At 43.4% G+C, this 20,473-nt stretch overlaps 1 protein-coding gene across 2 annotated transcripts in view; it reads left to right on the forward strand.

Moving 5' to 3' along the window:
* The window catches only part of LOC123997454 (E3 ubiquitin-protein ligase RNF13-like), an 85,201-nt gene that overhangs the window by 22,762 nt on the left and 41,966 nt on the right, over window positions 1–20,473 (forward strand). For both annotated transcript variants that reach the window (XM_046301710.1, XM_046301711.1), the window contains exon 4: window positions 9,800–9,925. In XM_046301710.1, coding sequence (XP_046157666.1) covers window positions 9,800–9,925 — 126 coding nt within the window. The remainder of the gene's footprint in view (window positions 1–9,799; window positions 9,926–20,473) is intronic.

The following is a 20,473-nucleotide window of genomic DNA, read 5'->3' on the forward strand; positions in this document are numbered from 1 at the left end:
TTCACTCAGTCAGACTGCTCTATCAAATCATAGACTTAATTATAATATAGTAACACACAAAAATGCGAGCCTTAGGTCATTAATATGGTCAAATATGGAAAACTATCATTTCGAAAACAAGAGGTTTATTATTTTGTGAAATACGGAACCGTTCCGTATTTTATCTAACGGGTGGCATCCATAAGTCTAAATATTCCTGTTACATTGCACAACATTCAATGTTATGTCATAATTACGTAAAATTGTAGCAAATTAGGTGGCCCAAACTGTTGCATATACAGTGCCTTGCGAAAGTATTCGGCCCCCTTGAACTTTGCGACTTTTTGCCACATTTCAGGCTTCAAACATAGAAATATGGGCGGCAGCGTAGCCAAGTGGTTAGAGCGTTGGACTAGTGACCGGAAGGTTGCGAGTTCAAACCCCCGAGCTGACAAGGTACAAATCTGTCGTTCTGCCCCTGAACAGGCAGTTAACCCACTGTTCCCAGGCCGTCATTGAAAATAAGAATATGTTCTTAACTGACTTGCCTGGTTAAATAAAGGTTAAATAAAAAAATATAAAACTGTATTTTTTTGTGAAGTATCAACAACAAGTGGGACACAATCATGAAGTGGAACGACATTTATTGGATATTTCAAACTTTTTTAACAAATCAAAAACTGAAAAATTGGGCGTGCAAAATTATTCAGCCCCCTTAAGTTAATACTTTGTAGCGCCACCTTTTGCTGCGATTACAGCTGTAAGTCGCTTGGGGTATGTCTCTGTCAGTTTTGCACATCGAGAGACTGAATTTTTTCCCCATTCCTCCTTGCAAAACAGCTCGAGCTCAGTGAGGTTGGATGGAGAGCATTTGTGAACAGCAGTTTTCAGTTCTTTCCACAGATTCTCGATTGGATTCAGGTCTGGACTTTGAATTCTAACACCTGGATATGTTTATTTTTGAACCATTCCATTGTAGATTTTGCTTTATGTTTTGGATCATTGTCTTGTTGGAAGACAAATCTCCGTCCGAGTCTCAGGTCTTTTGCAGACTCCATCAGGTGTTCTTCCAGAATGGTCCTGTATTTGGCTCCATCCATCTTCCCATCAATTTTAACCATCTTCCCTGTCCCTGCTGAAGAAAAGCAGGCCCAAACCATGATGCTGCCACCACCATGTTTGACAGTGGGGATGGTGTGTTCAGGGTGATGAGCTGTGTTGCTTTTACGCCAAACATAACGTTTTGCATTGTTGCCAAAAAGTTCAATTTTGGTTTTATCTGACCAGAGCACCTTCTTCCACATGTTTGGTGTGTCTCCCAGGTGGCTTGTGGCAAACTTTAAACGACACTTTTTATGGATATCTTTAAGAAATGGCTTTCTTCTTGCCACTCTTCCATAAAGGCCAGATTTGTGCAATATACGACTGATTGCTGTCCTATGGACAGTCTCCCACCTCAGCTGTAGATCTCTGCAGTTCATCCAGAGTGATCATGGGCCTCTTGGCTGCATCTCTGATCAGTCTTCTCCTTGTATGAGCTGAAAGTTTAGAGGGACGGCCAGGTCTTGGTAGATTTGCAGTGGTCTGATACTTCTTCCATTTCAATATTATCGCTTGCACAGTGCTCCTTGGGATGTTTAAAGCTTGGGAAATGTTTTTGTATCCAAATCCGGCTTTAAACTTCTTCACAACAGTATCTCGGACCTGCCTGGTGTGTTCCTTGTTCTTCATGATGCTCTCTGCGCTTTTAACGGACCTCTGAGACTATCAGAGTGCAGGTGCATTTACACGGAGACTTGATTACACACAGGTGGATTGTATTTATCATCATTAGTCATTTAGGTCAACATTGGATCATTCAGAGATCCTCACTGAACTTCTGGAGAGTTTGCTGCACTGAAAGTAAAGGGGCTGAATAATTTTGCACGACCAATTTTTCAGTTTTTGATTTGTTAAAAAAGTTTGAAATATCCAATAAATGTCGTTCCACTTCATGATTGTGTCCCACTTGTTGTTGATTCTTCACAAAAACAAAATGGTTTTATATCTTTATGTTTGAAGCCTGAAATGTGGCAAAAGGTCGCAAAGTTCAAGGGGGCCCGAATACTTTCGCAAGGCACTGTATGCTGACTCTGCGTGCAATGTAGTCTGTAATAGTTTTCAAGCCCTGCCGCATCCAAAGAGCATCAGAGCCGGTGTAGTAGGATTCAATCTTAGTCCTGTATTGACGCTTTGCCTGTTTTTATGGTTTGTTTGAGGGCATAGCAGGATTTCTTATAAGCGTCCAGATTAGTGTCCCGCTCCTTGAAAACGGCAGCTCTAACCTTTAGCGCGGTGTAGATGTTGCTTGTAATCCATGGCTTCTGGTTGGGATATGTCACTGTGGGGACGACGTCGTCAATGCACGTGTTGATGAAGCCGGTGACTGAGGTGGTATACTCCTCAATGCCATTGGATGAATCACGGAACATATTCCAGTAGGTGCTAGCAAATCAGTCCTGTAGCATAGCATCCGCATCAACTGACCACTTCCGTATTGAGCGAGTCGCTGGTGCTTGCTGCTTTAGTTTTTGCTTGTAAGCAGGAATCAAGAGGATATAATTATAGTCAGATTTGCCAAATGGAGGGCGAGGGAGAGCTTTGTATGCGTCTCTGTGTGTGGATTAAAGGTGGTCTAGGTTTTATTTCTCCTCTGGTTGCACATGTGACATGCTGATGGAAATTAGGTAAAACTGATTTAAGTTTACCTGCATTAAAGTCTCTGGCCACTAGGAGTGCCGCTTCTGGATGAGCATTTTCTTGATTGCTTATGACTTTATAGCTTGTTTTATGCGGTCTTAATGCCAGCATCGGTTTGTGGTGGTAAATAGACAGCAACGAATATCGTTTAGAACTCTCTTGGTAAATAGTGTGGTATACAGCTTATCATGATGTACACTACCTCAGGCGAGCAATACCTCGAGACCTCCTTAATATTAGACATCACACACCAGCTGTTATTGACAAATAGACAAGACAGCAGCTCCTCTCATCTTACCAGACATAGCTGTTCTGTCCTGCCGATTCACAGAAAACCCAGCCAACTGTATATTATCCGTGTCGTCATTCAGCCACGACTTAGGATAGTCTCGACCATAGATCATCGAGTTTGTTTTCCAGTGATTGCACTTTGGCCAATAGAACCCATAGTAAAGGCGATTTACTTACTCGCTTACGAATCCTAACAAGGCACCCCGACCTACTCCTTTGGTATCTCTACCCTTTCTTCACGGTAATGACAGGGAGTGGGCCTGTTCTCCGGAAAGCAGTACATCCTTCGTGTCAGACTCGTTAAAGTAAACATTTTGTTCAGTTCAAGGTGAGTAATCGCTGTTATGATGTCCAGAAGCTCTTTTCGGTCATAAGAGCCAGTAGCAGCAACTTTATGTATAAAATAAAAAGTTACAAAAAAAAATTTTAAACGAAGAAAATAGCACAGTAGGCATACCCTCCTGCCCCATTATTATTAACAATCATCAAATTTCTGCCCTGCTAGAGCTGCACGGGTCAACTGTAAGTGCTGTTATTGTGAAGTGGAAACGTCTAGGAGCAACAACGGCTCAGCCGCAAAGTGGAATGCCACACAAGCTCACAGAACGGGACCGCTAAAAATCATCTGTCCCCGGTTGCAACACTTACTTCCGTGTTCCAAACTACCTCTGGAAGCAACGTCAGCACAAGAACTGTTCGTCAGGAGCTTCATGGCCGAGCAAGCCAAAGATCACCATGCTCAATGCCAAGCGTCGGCTGGAGTGGTGTAAAGCTTGCCGCCATTTGACTCTGGAGTAGAGGTCGACCGATTAATCGGAATGGCTGATTAATTAGGGCCGATTTCAAGTTTTCATAACAATCGGAAATCTGTATTTTTGGGCACCGATTTTGCAGATTGTTTTTTTTTATACCTTTTATTTAACTAGGCAAGTCAGTTAAGAACACATTCTTATTTTCAATGGCCTAGGAACGGTGGGTCAACTGCCTTGTTCAGGGGCAGAACGACAGATCTTCACCTTGTCAGCTCGGGAGATTCAATCTTGCAACCTTATAGTTAACTAGTCCAACGCTCTAACCACCTGCCTCTCATTGCACGCCACGAGAAGCCTGCCTGTTACGTGAATGCAGTAGAAGCCAAGGTAAGTTGCTAGCTAGCAGTAAACTTATCTTATAGAAAACAATCAGTCAATCATAATCACTAGTTATAACTACACATGGTTGATGATATTACTATTATTATTGGCTGTATGTTTGTTTTACTCCATGTGTAACTCTGTGTCGTTGTATGTGTCGAACTGCTTTGCTTTATCTTGGCCAGGTCGCAATTGTAAATGAGAACTTGTTCTCAACTTGCCTACCTGGTTAAATAAAGGTGAAATAAAATAAAAATAAAATACAAAAATGACTAGTTTATCTAGCGTGTCCTGCGTTGCATATAATCGATGCAACGCTGGGGGATGATTTAACAAAAGCGCATTTGTGAAAAAAGCACAATCGTTTGACGACTGTACCTAACCATAAACACCAATGCCTTTCTTAAAATCAATACAAAGAAGTATATATTTTTAAACCTGCATATTTAGCTAAAAGAAATTCAGGTTAGCAGGCAATATTAACCAGGAGAAATTGTGTCACTTCTCTCGCGTCAGGGTATATGCAACAGTTTGGGCAGCCTGGCTCATTGCGAACTAATTTGACCAAATTTGCCGTAATTATGACATAACATAGAAGGTTGTGCAATGTAACAAGAATATTTAGACTTAGGGATGCCACCCCTTAGATAAAATACCGAACGGTTCCATATTTCACTGAAATAATAAACGTTTTGTTTTCGAAATTATAGTTTCCGGATTCGACCATATTAATGACCAAAGGCGCGTATTTCTGTGTGTTATGTTATAATTAAGTCTATGATTTGATATAGCCGTCTGACTGAGCAATGGTAGGCAGCAGCAGGCTTGTAAACATTCATTCAAACAGCACTTTTGTGCATTTTGCCAGCAGCTCTTCACAAGCACAGCGCTGTTTATGACTTCAAGCCTATCAGCCTAATGGCTGGTGTAACCGATGGGATAGCGCTTCAAACGTCACTTGCTCTGAGACTTGAAGTAGTTATTCCCCTTGCTCTGCAAGGGTTGCGGCTTTTGTGGAGCGATGGGCAACGCTGTTTCGAGTGTGGCTGTTGTCGATGTGTTCCTTATAGTGCCTATAAGAACATCCAATAGTCAAAGGTATATGAAATACATATGGTATAGCGAGAAATAGTCCTATAAATACTATGTTAAATACAACCTAAAACCTCTTACTTGGAATATTGAATATATTGTCTCATGTTAAAAAGAACCACCAACTTTCATATGTTCTCATGTTCTGAGCAAGGAACTCAAACATTAGCTTTTTTACATGGCACATATTGCACTTTTACTTCTCCAACACTTTGTTTTTGCATTATTTAAACCAAATTGAACTAAATAGATTTTTATTGATGTATTATATTAAGTTTTTTAACTTAAGTGTTCATTCAGTATTGTTGTAATTGTCATTATTACAAATAAATAAATAAAAATTGTCATCTGCTTTTTTTGGACCTCCAATAATCGGTTTCAGCGTTGAAAAATCATAATCGGTCGACCTCTACTCTGGAGCAGTGGAAAAGCGTTCTCTGGAGTGATGAATCACTCTTCACCATCTGGCAGTCCGACAGACGAATCTGGGTTTGGTGGATAACAGGAGAACTATACCCCAATGCATAGTGCCAACTGTAAAGTTTGGTGGAGGAGGAATAATGGTCTGGGGCTGTTTTTCACATTTTGGGCTAGGCCCCTTAGTTCCGTTGAAGGGATATATTAATGGTACAACACAAGGTGAGGTCCATACAGAAATGTTTTGCCGAGATCGGTGTGGAAGAACTTGACTGGCCTACACAGAGCCCTGCCCTCAACCTCATCGAACACCTTTGGGATGAATTGGAACGCCGACTGCGAGCCAGACCTAATCTCCCAACACCAGTGTCCGACCTCACTAATGCTCTTGTGGCTGAAAGGAAGCAATGTTTAAACATTTAGTGGAAAGCCTACCCAGAAGAGAAGAGGCTGTTATAGCAGCAAAGAGGGCACAAACTCCAAATGAATGCCTATGATTTTGGAATGAGATGTTCAACGAGCCGGTGTCCACATACTTTTGGTCATGTAGTGTACATCAGAAGTCACATGAGCTGTTTTTTCCAGCTTTCTCCCTTCTGCAGGGAGGGAGAGTGCAAACTCCACTGAACTAGTTTCAATGTATGCAATCTGATTTGGTTCTGGGTGCCAAGACTACTTGATTTCCTAGATGAGATATGTTTGGCTCTACTAGCCTATTTTTGTGTGCTGTCTAAAATGAGCCTTACTTGTGAGATTATTGTTGCGTGTCATGCTTAGTTGTTATGTTCTTGATAGTTTCATTGTAACATATGACATCATGGGATTGAAGGGGCCTAGACATTGTCCAGTACAGTTGAAACAGTGTAGATGCTCTGCATTTGTGACATTTCCCACTTGGATTAGGTAGAGATATGTGAAGAAAGAAGGATATTTGAAATCATTTGAAATCTTAATCTGTGCTCGATTAAACTTTTTTTTGTTTTGTTTTGTTTTTTTCTCCCCAATTTCCTTTTTCTCCCCAATTTCGTGGTGTCCAATTGTTGTAGTAGCTACTATCTTGTCTCATCGCTACAACTCCCGTATGGGCTCGGGAGAGACGAAGGTTGAAAGTCATGCGTCCTCCGATACACAACCCAACCTAGCCGCACTGCTTCGACCAAGCCCTCCCTAACCCGGACGACGCTAGGCCAATTGTGCGTCGCCCCATGGACCTCCCGGTCGCGGCCGGTTATGACAGAGCCTGGGCGCGAACCCAGAGTCTCTGATGGCACAGCTGGCACTGCAGTACAGCGCCCTTAACCACTGCGCCATCCGGGAGGCCCTGTGCTCGATTAAACTTGCCTGGTTTAATAGAACAATAGAATAGTCCCAATCTTGCATTCCAGGTAGGCTAGAGCAAACACTCAAAGTATTTGAAAGATTTCAAATAGTATTTGAACCGAAGTCTGATTAGGTATCACGACCACCGTGCAATGCCACAGTGCAGGAGGAAGATGACTTTATTGTCCAATGTTCATGAATGGCCAAGAGATATTAGTATTTTGCTGTATCCCAAACCCTTCGAAAGACACACAGTTTGGTGAGGGTGTACAGTAGCAGAGGGCAGCCATACTACAGCACTCCTGGAGGAGGTGTTGGTGGTGGTTTAGGAGAGGGGTAAAGGCTTAATCGGTGGCATGATCTAGTCATGCTCTCCTCTAGAGTGGAAAGTCACTGAACACTGAATCACTATGCTAAAGCGAAAACCCACCTCCGGAATTGAATACGTTTAGGGAATGATTCACCAACATTTGCCCCAGATTCAAAATCTGGAACTAACAGTTGGTTGTTGAACTTGAAGGTGTTTTATTGAATTCCTCCTCAATTATACAATGCTCTGTACGGTTGTGGTTAGGGGTTTCCCTCTGGGTTTCTTTGTGGGTCCATTACCAACAGGGGGAGCTATTGTAGCTTGTTTTGAACCATGTGAAAATGTGAGACAGTGGCATTGTCGCAATGACAAAGGCTTTGCGGAAGGTATCCAGGGAGATTTCTTGCCTGTTTTCCTTTTGAAAACAGGAGTCCAGATGAAGTAGATAACAGCTTCCAGTGCCAGTTCTTCACCATCTCTTTGTATGAAATCAAGAATGTAACAACAAAAGCTTTTGGAGTTTCTATCCATCCTATTGAAAAGTGATGGTATGTTTTATACATTTTACTGTTTCATTTTCCATTCCTGTCATTTGGAGAGAATGGCAGCTTGCAATAGGTGTGTAGGTACCATTTAGACGTACACACACACACACACACACACACACACACACACACACACACACACACACACACACACACACACACACACACACACACACACACACACACACACACACACACACACACACACACACACACACACACACACACACACACACACACACACACACACACACACACACACACAGGTCTTTCTAATGTTCCTCCTCTTGAGGGACACTTACCATTCTCTGCATTGTGTGCGTGTCAACGTGCACTGTGTTCACACAAAAACGAAAAGGGCTGACGATCCGGAAAGGCCGGGTCCTTTTTGAAGCGCTCTGTACTGGCACTGCTCCAGAGAGCGAACTCTAGCCCCTCCACTATAATGAACTCATCACTTTCACAGCTGACTGTAGCTGCCGAGTCATGGGCCCACCCCCACCAAATCCCACAGCGATTTACACCTTGTTTGTGTCCTGAATGGCATCCAATTGCCTACATAGTGCACTACTTTTGACCAGGCCCCATAGGGCTAAAAAAAATAGTTGTGAACTATAAAGGGAATATGGTGCCATTTGGGACATAGGCCTCATCTTTATCTCTGACTAGCCTACCACCCCTGACTACAATCTGACTACCATCTGCACCTGATAGGATATGAAGATGCATTACTCTGGATTTAATAGTACAAGGAAACGGGACAAATATGATAAAATCAACATATCCCCACATAACACGGTTATCGTTTAATCTGGAGCTAATGAATTATATCAGCTCTATTTATTACATTTCTGTCTGCAATGTTATGAACGTTTCACTCACTCGGGACACCTCTCCCTACATGGAAACACTTGAACAGAACCTCAGTCATTGGACAGCAGCAGGCCCTCAAATTCAGGAAGTATGCTTGTGATTGGACAGTATCTCTGTCATTCTCAGCTGGCCTGCGGGTGATTGGCTTCGGCCTTGGGCCTGCCCCTTTGGCTGTGTTTTGACAGGCCGAGTCATGCCCGAGGCGGGTCCCAGACTCCCAGAGCTGTAGGACCTGCTAGGATTAATTGATGCAGTGCTCTGTGTGGACTCCACAGTCCATGTTGGCACCGTTATTCTGTTGAAAATAGCATTCTGACACAAGTACTTCAGGTGCCAATATGGTTAGCTATCTAAAACAGTACCAGCCAAACTCTGAGCGGTCTCTGGCTTTTGACCTGATCCTACACTCTCTGTCTTACCCTTTTGCTCTCTCTCGCTCTCTCTCCTCTTTGTCTCTCCCGTCCTGCAGCACAGGACATTTTAGGCAACCAGAAGAATTCAATGCCAAGATATGATCTCTTGTTTGGGTTTGTTTCATCTGTGGATTTTACCGTGTATTTGATCAGTCTTAGGGAACCATTTGGGACTTAGATATCTCGTGCACTACTTTTGAACCTCTGGGCCCTGGTCAAAAATAATGCACTAAATAAGGAATTGGGTGCCATTTGGAACATTACCTTACTACTCTCGTTGCAAGGGAGGGTTTGAATAAAGCATTATGTTTCTTAATTTAAACATAATTCTGGCTCTGCGCTGTTATCGCTGTAGTTGTAGCCATTTTGAATTGTTTAGCCTATTTCTAAATTCTTATTTCTGTGCTCTTTGTTCAGTGTCTCACTAGCCTGCAGATTCACCATTTCTCTCTAGATTCCATTACAAATCCATTCTAATGGATTTAATTTTTAGATGTTTGACCTTCCAGTGGATTTCTATTTAGGTTCCAGTTTCTGCTGAGGAGAGCCAACTATGAATATGCACACCACCACATTTCCTCTGTTTGTGGTGATGATTCTGAACTTGACCTGTTTTGTGGGTGTTGTTCAATTGAGTGATAGTCACATAACTGATGCTCTAACTGTGCTGTGATGTCACATCCACAGGGCTTTCTGATTGGTGCACGGCCCCAAAATGCCTGCGAACCCATTGACCCGCCCCCTATTCGGGACAACCTCACTGGTGCCTTCATCGTGCTCATCAAGCGCTTCGACTGCAACTTTGACATCAAGGTAGGGTGCATCACAATCACACAAACCTCCCCATGTGGTATATAATTTGTTGCCCCGAAGTTGCTAACTACGTACACAAGATTAAACATTTTGGCATCCGTCTAATGGTTAGGGTAATCTGATCCTAGATCTGTGGTTAAAGGTAGTTCCTACCTAAAGGCTCCCTTATGGTCTATAATGAAGTTGCCTGTAATTTAAAAAATATATATATTTTATTGAACCTTTATTTAAACTAAGAAAGTAAGTTAAGGACAAATTCTTATTTACAATGATGGCCTACCCCGGCCAAACCAGGACGACGCTAGGCCAATTGTGCGCTGCCCTATGGGACTCCCTATCACAGCCGGATGTGATGCATCCTGGAATCGAACCAGGGACTCTCTTGCACTGAGATGCAGTGCTTTAGACTGCTGCGCCACTCGGGAGCCCTGAGTACGGATCCAAAGTCAGTTTCCTTTTTTACCTCCTGATGGAAATGGTTAGGGATGGGATTGGGAAAGCTGATCCTAGATCTATACTTAGGCACAACACAGGAAATAGCTGTTGCCCAGTCAGAATAGCTGTTGCCCAGCACTTCCTGTGCTGGCACTGAACCATATCTCCCTCTTTCCAATCCCCCCTTCCCTCCCTCCGCTCATCCCCGGCTTCTCTGGTTCGTCTACTGATGTGGTGCATTAACTGGGTGCCCTCAGCAGCTCGCTGCAGAAATGCAAAAGCATTGTTGTCGTTTTAACATAGTATGGAAAAGACACCTTTACCTTGCGCCAACATCACAACCAAAGAGAAAGGAGGGCATGGTTCTTTCCCTTTATTAAGAAGGGGGAAAGAATAATTTGTTATTACCAAGTTACAACATTTTATGCATGGCAAATCCACGAAGACTTGAGTGTAGTGGGATATTGGGCCTATTTTCTTCTTCTCAGCAACAAAGGAGCCATTTTGTTTTTGCGGTGTGGCGTGCTCAAAGTCGAGAGGAGGAGTTGTTTTCCTAATAAAGAGAGAGCACCATTCGATCCATCCAACCTTGAAGTGAGGCCGTGTGCAGCGAACAGGAGTAGAGCGAGGTGTAGAGAGCGAGGAAGTTTGGAATGGAGCAAGAGGGGGAAGTGGAAGGATACAAGGAGAGTGACAGTGCATTTGGAAAGTATTCAGACCCCTGGACTTTTCCACATTTTGTTATGTTACAGCCTTTTTCTAAAATGGATTAAATAGTTTTTTCCTCCTCATCAATCTACACACAATACCCCATAATCAGAGTTGGGGAGTAACGGATTACATGTAATCCGTTACATGTAAGGGATTACAAAAAAAACAGTAACTGTAATCCGTTACTTTACCAGCAAAAATATTGTAAACAGATTACAGATACTTTTGAAAAACTAGATGATTACTTTGAGGATTACTTTTAATCCAAGCCTATGGAATTAAAGGGGGGCTTTTATTGTTCAATCTAATTCATTATGATAAAAATAAATAAATCCATAGGTTTAATGGACACATGCTTAAATTTGTATACTTTTGATAGACATGAAGGGGCAATCTGTAGTTGCTACATCCATTTTGGGATTTATATACACTCAGGGTTAGCCCTAACCCTATTTATATATACATAACTCCCATTGATTATTGAAGAATATAACTTATAAATTCCACATGAGCTTAGTTTAACTGTCACACTCCATGAGAACCCAAAATATAAGCTTGTTTTACAGTAATAACAAACAATTATTTTATATAATGGATGGTCTGTCCTTGCATCCATAGCTCTGTCTATTTATCTGAGAGTGGTTACATTTCTCCAGGCCCATCCCTCAGCTTTTTACCAAAACAGAGGCAGGGCGACCATTTTGTTATTGTTTCATAAACGTTAACATTGATTTATCCTGCTATAGATGTCGTTCAGTTGGTAACATACATTTTTGTCTTCTACTAATGCCTCTTAAGGGGAGAGTAATCTAAAAGTAACAGAATGTAATTAGATTACGTTACTAAATTTGGGTAATCCCAAAGTTACATGGTCGATTACAATTTTGGACATGTCACTGTAACAGATTACATTTAGAAAGTAACTGACCCAAACCTGCCCATAATGACAAAGCAAAAACAGTTTTTTAGATTTTTTTCAAATGTAGTATTTTAAGTATTCAGACCCTTTATTCAGTACTTTGTTGAAGCACCTTTGCAGCGATTACAGACTCAAGTCTTCTTAGGTAGGACGCTACAAGCTTGGCACACCTGTATTTGAGGAGTTTCTCCTATTTTTCACTGGAGATCCTCTCAAGCTCTGTCAGGTTGAATGGGGAGCGTCACTTCACAGCTATTTTCAGGTCTCTCCAGAGATGTTAGATCGGGTTCAAGTCTGGGCTCTGGTTGGGCCACTCAAGGACATTGAGACTCCTGCCTTGTCTTGGATGTGTGCTTAGGGTCGTCCTGTTGGAAGCTGAACCTTTGCCCTAGTCTGAGGTCCTTAGCACTCAGTATCCCATCCCCATAGCATCATGCTGACACCACCGTGCTTCACCATAGGGATGGTGCCAGGTTTCCTCCAGACATGATACTTGGCATTCAAGCCAAAGAGTTCAGTCTTGGTTTCATCAGATCAGAGAATCTTGTTTCTCATGGTCTGGGAGTCCTTTAGATTGCCTTTTGGCAAACTCCAAGTGGGCTGTGGTGCCTTTTTACTGAGGAGTGTCTTCTGTCTGGTCCACTATAAAGGTCTGATTGGTGGAGTGCTGCAGAGATAGTTGTCCTTCTGGAAGGTTCTCCCATCTCCACAGAGGAACTCTGGAGCTCTGTCAGAGTGACCACCGAGTTCTTGGTCACCTCCAAGAGGGGTGCAGACATTTTTTGGTACCCTTCCCCAGATCTGTGCCTCGACACAATCCTGTCTCGGAGCTCTACGGACAATTCCTTTGACCTCATGGCTTGGTTTTTGCTCGGACATGCACTGTCAACTGGGGGACCTTTATATAGACAGATGTGTGCCTTGTGGAATAGATGTGTGGAAAAAGTCAAGGGGTATGAATACTTTCCGAATGCACTGTAAATGAGTGAAGAGTCTAGGCTAATGATAGAAGTATATATGGATTGATGGAGGGAAGAGGTGGAAGTGGGGGAGGGGGTATGAGATGTAGGAGTAATGGATTCTATGATAGATGTCAAGAGAGATGGAAGAGAGTGAGTGGGAGAGAATGAAAGCTAGAAGGAGATTAATTGATTTGATCTCTTGAACAGGTAGTATGGCTGTAGTGTGTGGGGCTTTCTCTCCCTTGTCCCTCTCCCGCTCCATGCCTTATAAGGCCTTTCTGCATCACACACACACCACACAGCGAGGTTTTCCCGAGGCAGGACTGAAACCGGATGCCCCCCTGCCCTCTCCAGCTCGCTGTGCGTCAGCCAGAGACAAACACGCTAGCACACACACTAGGCCTGACCTCAGATCAGCCTGTTCCATGATACAAACTGAACCCCTTATCAGTCAGCATTTCAGACAAACTGATCTAAGAACATCCGATACCACACTCGGCCAGACATTGGATCACTTAAAGGGACAGTTCAGTCCCAAATCAAAGTGAGTTACTATCCCACTCTTCCCCTGGACCACAGAACAGCAGATGTCAAAGGTTTACAAAGCATTAGCAGAGAGTCTGGCTCTAAGATCTGATGTAGAATCAGTCCTTGAATTTCAACTTCTACCTATAGTCAAACAGCACAGAGCCACCAATCCTGACTCAGGATCAGCCAGACAGATGTGTTCTCTACAGCAGTTGAGTTACCTAAGAGCTGGGGAGGAACTGGCATGCGCAAGAGATTGTGTTCAGGAAAGGGCAGGGATATAATGTAGGGGGACGGACCTTAGGTTTGAGGAGGGGGGTGTGTGTGTGTGTGTGTGTGTGAGAGAGAGAGAGAGAGAGAGAGAGAGAGAGAGAGAGAGAGAGAGAGAGAGAGAGAGAGAGAGAGAGAGAGAGAGAGAGAGAGAGAGAGAGAGAGAGAGAGAGAGAGAGAGAGAGAGAGAGAGAGAGAGAGAGAGAGAGAGAGAGAGAGAGAGAGAGAGAGAGAGAGAGAGAGAGAGAGAGAGAGAATGGGTTAATGTCTTACGTTGGCCTCCAGGCTTTTGATTGACCATTAATAAATCTCCAATCAAGCAGGTGGGAGGGTACAGAAAAAGGAGATCCTTAAATACAACCCCCGTCCACCCCCAAAGCTGTACAGCTCCCAGACTTTTAACAGAAGCTCAAATGTCAGAGAAACAAAGGAGGAATCCAGGAATCGATTTTGGCTCAAAATAGGGGAGCAGAGGGAGGTAAAAAAAAATGGCTGGAATTGTTTCACAGCAAATGTTTTTTTTTTTAGCATTGCGCTAAACAGTACTGTGTGATCAAGTGAATGAAAATGGATTTTTAAGTACCATCAGACATAATGGGAGATACAGTAATGCACGCTCTGTTGAGTGTCCGGGGCAGTCTGAGAGCTTGTGAGTGTTGGGTTTGATGTGCCGGGGAAGACATGCCACTCTGTGGGAGTGTATGGTGGTGTGAGATGGGGAGCAAGAGAGCAGGTGATCAAGTGAGGGGACTTCTAGCGTTAATGTGTGAACTGGAGAGTGTACAGTGCATTTGGAAAGTATTCAGTCCCCATCCCTTTATCCAAATGCTGTTACCTTACAGCCTTATTGTAACTCATCAATCTACACACAATACCCCATAATGACTAAGCGAAAACAGTTTTTTTTAAATGGTAGCAAATGTATAACATTTTTTCAACACGTACCTTATTTACATACAGTAAGCCACCAATTGTGCAAGTTCTCCCACTTAAAAAGATGAGAGGCCTGTAAATTTTCATCATAGGTACACTTCAACTATGACAGACAAAATGAGAAAAAAAATCCAGAAAATCACATTGTAGGATTTTTAATGAATTTATTTGCAAATTATGGTGGAAAATAAGTATTAATAAAATAAATAACTGTGGGAGCAATTATTAGGAAAGGGAAGACATACAAGACCACTGATAACCTCCCTCGATCTGGGGCTCCACGCAAGATCTCACCCCGTGGGGTCAAAATGATCACAAGAACGCTGAGCAAAAATCCCAGAACCACACGGGGGGACCTAGTGAATGACCTGCAGAGAGCTGGGACCAAAGTAACAAAGCCTACCATCAGTAACACACTACGCTGCCAGGGACTCAAATCCTGCAGTGACAGACGTGTCCCCCTGCTTAAGCCAGTACACATCCAGGCCCGTCTGAAGTTTGCAAGAGAGCATTTGGATGATCCAGAAGAAGATTGGGAGAATGTCATATGGTCAGAAGAAACTAAAATATAAATTTTGGTAAAAACTGAACTCGTCGTGTTTGGAGGACAAAAAATGCTGAGTTGCATCCAAAGAACACCATACCTACTGTGAAGCATGGGGGTGGAAACATCATGCTTTGGGGCTGTTTTTCTGCAAAGGGACCAGGACGACTGATCCGTGTAAAGGAAAGAATGAATGGCCATGTATCGTGAGCTTTTGAGTGAAAACCTCCTTCCATCAGCAAGGGCATTGAAGATGAAACGTGGCAGGGTCTTTCAGCATGACAATGATCCCAAACACACCGCCCGGGCAACGAAGGATTGGCTTCCTAAGAAGCATTTCAAGGTCCTATAGTGGCCTAGCTAGTCTCCAGATCTCAATGCCATAGAAAATCTTTGGCGGGAGTTGAACGTCCGTGTTGCCCAGCAACAGCCCCAAAACATCACTGCTCTGGAGGAGATCTGCATGGAGGAATGGGCCAAAATACCAGCAACAGTGTGTGAAAACCTTGTGAAGACTTACAGAAAACGTTTGACCTCTGTCATTGCCAACAAAGGGTATATAACAAAGTATTGAGATAAACTTTTGTTATTGACCAAATACTTATTTTCCACCATAATTTGCAAATAAATTCATTAAAAATCCTACAATGTGATTTTCTGGATTTTTTTTTCTCATTTTGTCTGTCATAGTTGAAGTGTACCTGTGATGAAAATTACAGGCCTCTCTCATCTTTTTAAGTGGGAGAACTTGCACAATTGGTGGCTGACTAAATACTTTTTTGCCCAACTGTACAGTTGAAGTCAGAAGTTTACATACACTTAGGTTGGAGTCATTAAAACTAGTTTTTCAACCACTCCACAAATTTCTGGTTAACAAACTATAGTTTTGTCAAGTCGGTTAGGACATTACTTTGTGCATGACACAAGTAATTTTTTCAACAATTGTTTACAAACAGATTATTTCACTGTATCACAATTCCAGTGGGTCAGAAGTTTACATACTGTGTTGACTGTGCATTTAAACAGCTTGGAAAATTCCAGAAAATGGTGTCATGGCTTTAGAAGCTTCTGATAGGCTAATTGACATAATTTGAGTCAATTGGAAGTGCACATGTGAATGTATTTCAACGCCTACCTTCAAATTTAGTGCCTCTTTGGTTGACATCATGGGAAAATCAAAAGAAATCAGCCAAGACCTCAGGAAAACAATTGTGGACCTCCACAAGTCTGGTTCATCCTTGGGAGCAATTTCCAAACGCATGAAGGTACCACGTTCATCAGTACAAACAATAATACGCAAGTATAAACACCATGTGACCACGAAGCCGTCATACCACTCAGGAAGGAGGCGCGTTCTGTCTCCTGGAGATGAACGTACTTTGGTGCAAAAAGTGCATATCAATCCCAGAACAACAGCAAATAATCTTGTGAAGATGCTGGAGGAAACAGATACAAAAGTATCTATATCCACAGTAAAAGGAGTCCTATATCGACATAACCTGAAAGGCCGCTCAGCAAGGAAGAAGCCACTGCTCCAAAACCGCCATAAAAAAGCCAGACTACGGTTTGCAAGTGCACATGGGGACACAGAATGTCCTCTGGTTTGATGAAACAAAAATAGAACTGTTTGGCCATAATGACCATCGTTATGTTTGGAGGAAGAAGGGGGGAGCTTGCAAGCTGAAGAACACCATCCCAACCGTGAAGCACGGGGGTGGCAGCATCATGTTGTGGGGGTGCTTTGCTGTAGGAGGGACTGGTGCACATCACAAAATAGATGGCATCATGAGGAGGTAAAATTATGTGGATATATTGAAGCAACATCTCAAGACATCAGTCAGCAAGTTTAAGCTTGGTCGCAAATGGGTCTTCCAAATGGACAATGACCCTAAGCATACTTCCAAAGTTGTGGCAAAAATGGCTTAAGACAACAAAGTCGAGGTATTGGAGTAGCCATCACACAGCCCTGATCTCAATCCTATAGAAATTTTATTGTTAGAACTGAAAAAGCGTGTGCGAGCAAGGAGGCCTACAAGCCTGACTCAGTTACACCAACTCTGTCAGGAGGAATGGGCCAAAATTCACCCAACTTATTGTGGGAAGCTTGTAGAAGGCTACCCAAAACATTTGACCCAAGTTAAACAGTTTAAAGGCAATGCTACCAAATACTAATTGAGTGTATGTAAACTTCTGACCCACTGGGAATGTGATGAAAGAAATACAAGTTGAAATAAATAATTACCTCTACTATCATTCTGACATTTCACATTCTTAAAAAGTGGTGATCCTAACTGACCTAAGACATTTTTACTTGGATTAAATGTAAGGAACTGTGAAAAACTGAGTTTAAATGTATTTGGCGAAGGTGTATGTAAACTTCCGACTTCAACTGTAAGTTTTCAGACCCTTTGCTATGTGACTCGAAATTGAGCTCAGGTGTATCCTGTTTCCATTGATCATCCTTGAGATGTTTCTACAACTTGATTGTTGTCCACTTGTGGTAAATTCAATTGTTTGGACATGATTTGGAAAGGCACACACCTGTCTATATAAAGGTCTCACAGTTGACAGTGCATGTCAGAGCAAAAGCCAAGCCATGAGGTCGAAGGAATTGTCCATAGAGCTCTGAGACAGTATTGTGTCGAGGCACAGATCTGGGGAAGGATACCATAAAAATGTCTGCAGCATTGAAGGTCACCAAGAACACAGTGGACTCCATCATTCTTAAATTGAATAAATTTGTAACCACCAAAACTCTTTCTAGAGCTGGCAGCCCGGCCAAACTGAGCAATCAGGGGAGAAGGGCGTTGGTCAGGGAGGTGACCAAAAACTCGATGGTCACTCTAACAGAGCTCTAGAGTTCCTCTGTGGAGATGGGACAACCTTCCAGAAGGACAACCATCTCTGCAGCATTCCACCAATCAGCCTTTATGTTAGTGGCCAGACGGAAGACACTGCTCAGTAAAAGGCACATAACAGCACACTTGGAGTTTGCCAAATGGCACCTAAAGGACTTACCATGATAAAAAAGATTATCTGGTCTGAATGCCCAAGTGTCACGTCTGGAGGAAACCTGGACCCATCCCTATGGTGAAGCATGGTGTTGGAAGTATCATGCTGTGGGGATGTTTTTCAGAGGCATGGATTGGGAGACTAGTCAGGATCAAGGCAACGATGAATGGAGAAAAATATAGAGAGATCATTGATGAAAACCTGCTCCGGAGCGCTCAGGACCTCAGATCTGGCTAAGGTTCACCTTCCACCACGACAACGACACTAAGCACACAGCCAAGACAACGCAGGAGTGGCTTTGGGACAAGTTTATCAATGTCCTTGAGTGGCTCAGCCAGAGCCCGGACTTGAACCTGATCGAACATCTCTGGAGAGACCTGAAAATAGGTGTGCAGCGACGCTCCCAATCCAACCTGAAAGAGCCTGAGAGGATCTCCTGAGAAGAATGGGAGAAACTCCCCAAATATAGGGTGCCAAGCTTGTAGCGTCGTACACAAGGAGACTCGAGGCTGTAGTCGCTGCCGAAGGTGCTTTCAGAAAGTACTTAGTAAAGGGTTTGAATACTTATGTAAATGTCATATTTCATTTTTTATACATTCGCAAACATTTCCAATAACCTGTTTTTGCTTTGTCATTATGGGGTATTGTGTGTAGATTGATGAGGGAAAAAAATATATGTAATCAATTTTAGAATAAAGCTGTAACTTAACAAAGTGTGGAAAATGTCAAGGAGTCTGAATATTTGATGAATGCACTGTATGTGTGTGTGCGTGTGGGAGGCGAAAGGGATTCCAGCACTGCTGCTCTTTTTAGAACTCCAGCCTCCCGAGGGAGAGGGCTCGCAACTAAAGGGGAAGTGGGGAAGAAGCGAGAGGAGGAGGAGGAGGGGGTAAGGTTAACACTTCCTGCTTGCTGGGCCTCTGAAATAGGAGAGGGAGGGGGGGGGGGCTCGCTGGTGACCCATCTGACCCCAGCTGTGGGGGAAGGAGACTGGGAAGGAAACCTGACACTACACCCCCCACACACACACACACACACACACACACACACCCGCCCCCTTTCTCCGACCCCCTCACCCCTGTCCGCCTGTGTCAAAAGAGTCCCTCCATCCTCCCTCCAGCCGGCGAACCAGCCCTTTTCCTGCCACTCTCTTGACACACACAACACATTACACACTCATACACTCAATATACATTCACGCTGGCACACAATGGTTGTGTTATATAATTACGTGCTCTCGCACGCTCTCTCTGGTTACCGTGACACACACACACACACACACACACACACACACACACACACACACACACACACACACACACACACACACACACACACACACACACACACACACACACACACGTGTTTGCCTAATCCACAATGGCAGAGTAGCCCTGTTGTCCCTTTGTCTCCCTCTCTCATTTCATTAAACCTATAGAGAGAATGACAACGGGATTCCCCTTTAGCCTACTCTACTAGCCTGACATCTATTGTGTTTTATGACAGTTTGGGACAGTTTCCCATTAACATATAAAAGTACACATAGCCTATGTGTATGACTAGTCTGGATCAGGGGAGCAAGAGCCAGGATGTGGCTTATCTCCTGTTGTGTCCCTGTTGTTATGTATCCGTGCTGTTTGGTATCAACACAGTCTGCGCTGCTGCTCTGCTCCCCTGACCTTAATGACATGTGGCCTTGTGATGTCATCTCCACGGAGTGGCGGACACACACACACACACACACACACTTGCACGGTTGTTTCAGTGCTGTAGTATTATCAGTTGCAAAGCCACTACTTGCAGTTTGAATAGCTCTTATCTAGTCAGACGTCTGAACCTTGAAACCAAGCTCCACTTTGTACCAGAATCTTCCTAAAAGCAATTGAGAAAGAGAGCGAGAGGGCGAGAGAGAGATGAAGAAAAGTCTAGAGAGGAATTGGAAGGGAAGGCAAAAGGGGTTAATCCCTCTCTCTCCGAGAGCGAGAACAGAGAGAGAGAGGGAGGGGTGGATAAAAGTAGAGGAATTGGCATGGAGGACAAGACGTTGATGCAGGGAAAGGGGGGAGAACTAAAGAAGGAGAGAGAGAGAGAGAAAAAGTGAGAGATGGCAGACTGAGCAAGAAAGAGAGTGCGAGAGAGATCAAGGAGTGTGAATCCAGCCTAGTGAAGAGAGGAACTGATGTGTAGCTGCTGTATAAACAGTAGGGGGAGGGTGATGGGGACGGAGAAAGCCT

This window comes from Oncorhynchus gorbuscha, linkage group LG15 (assembly GCF_021184085.1).
Source record: "Oncorhynchus gorbuscha isolate QuinsamMale2020 ecotype Even-year linkage group LG15, OgorEven_v1.0, whole genome shotgun sequence".
Taxonomy (NCBI): domain Eukaryota; kingdom Metazoa; phylum Chordata; class Actinopteri; order Salmoniformes; family Salmonidae; genus Oncorhynchus; species Oncorhynchus gorbuscha.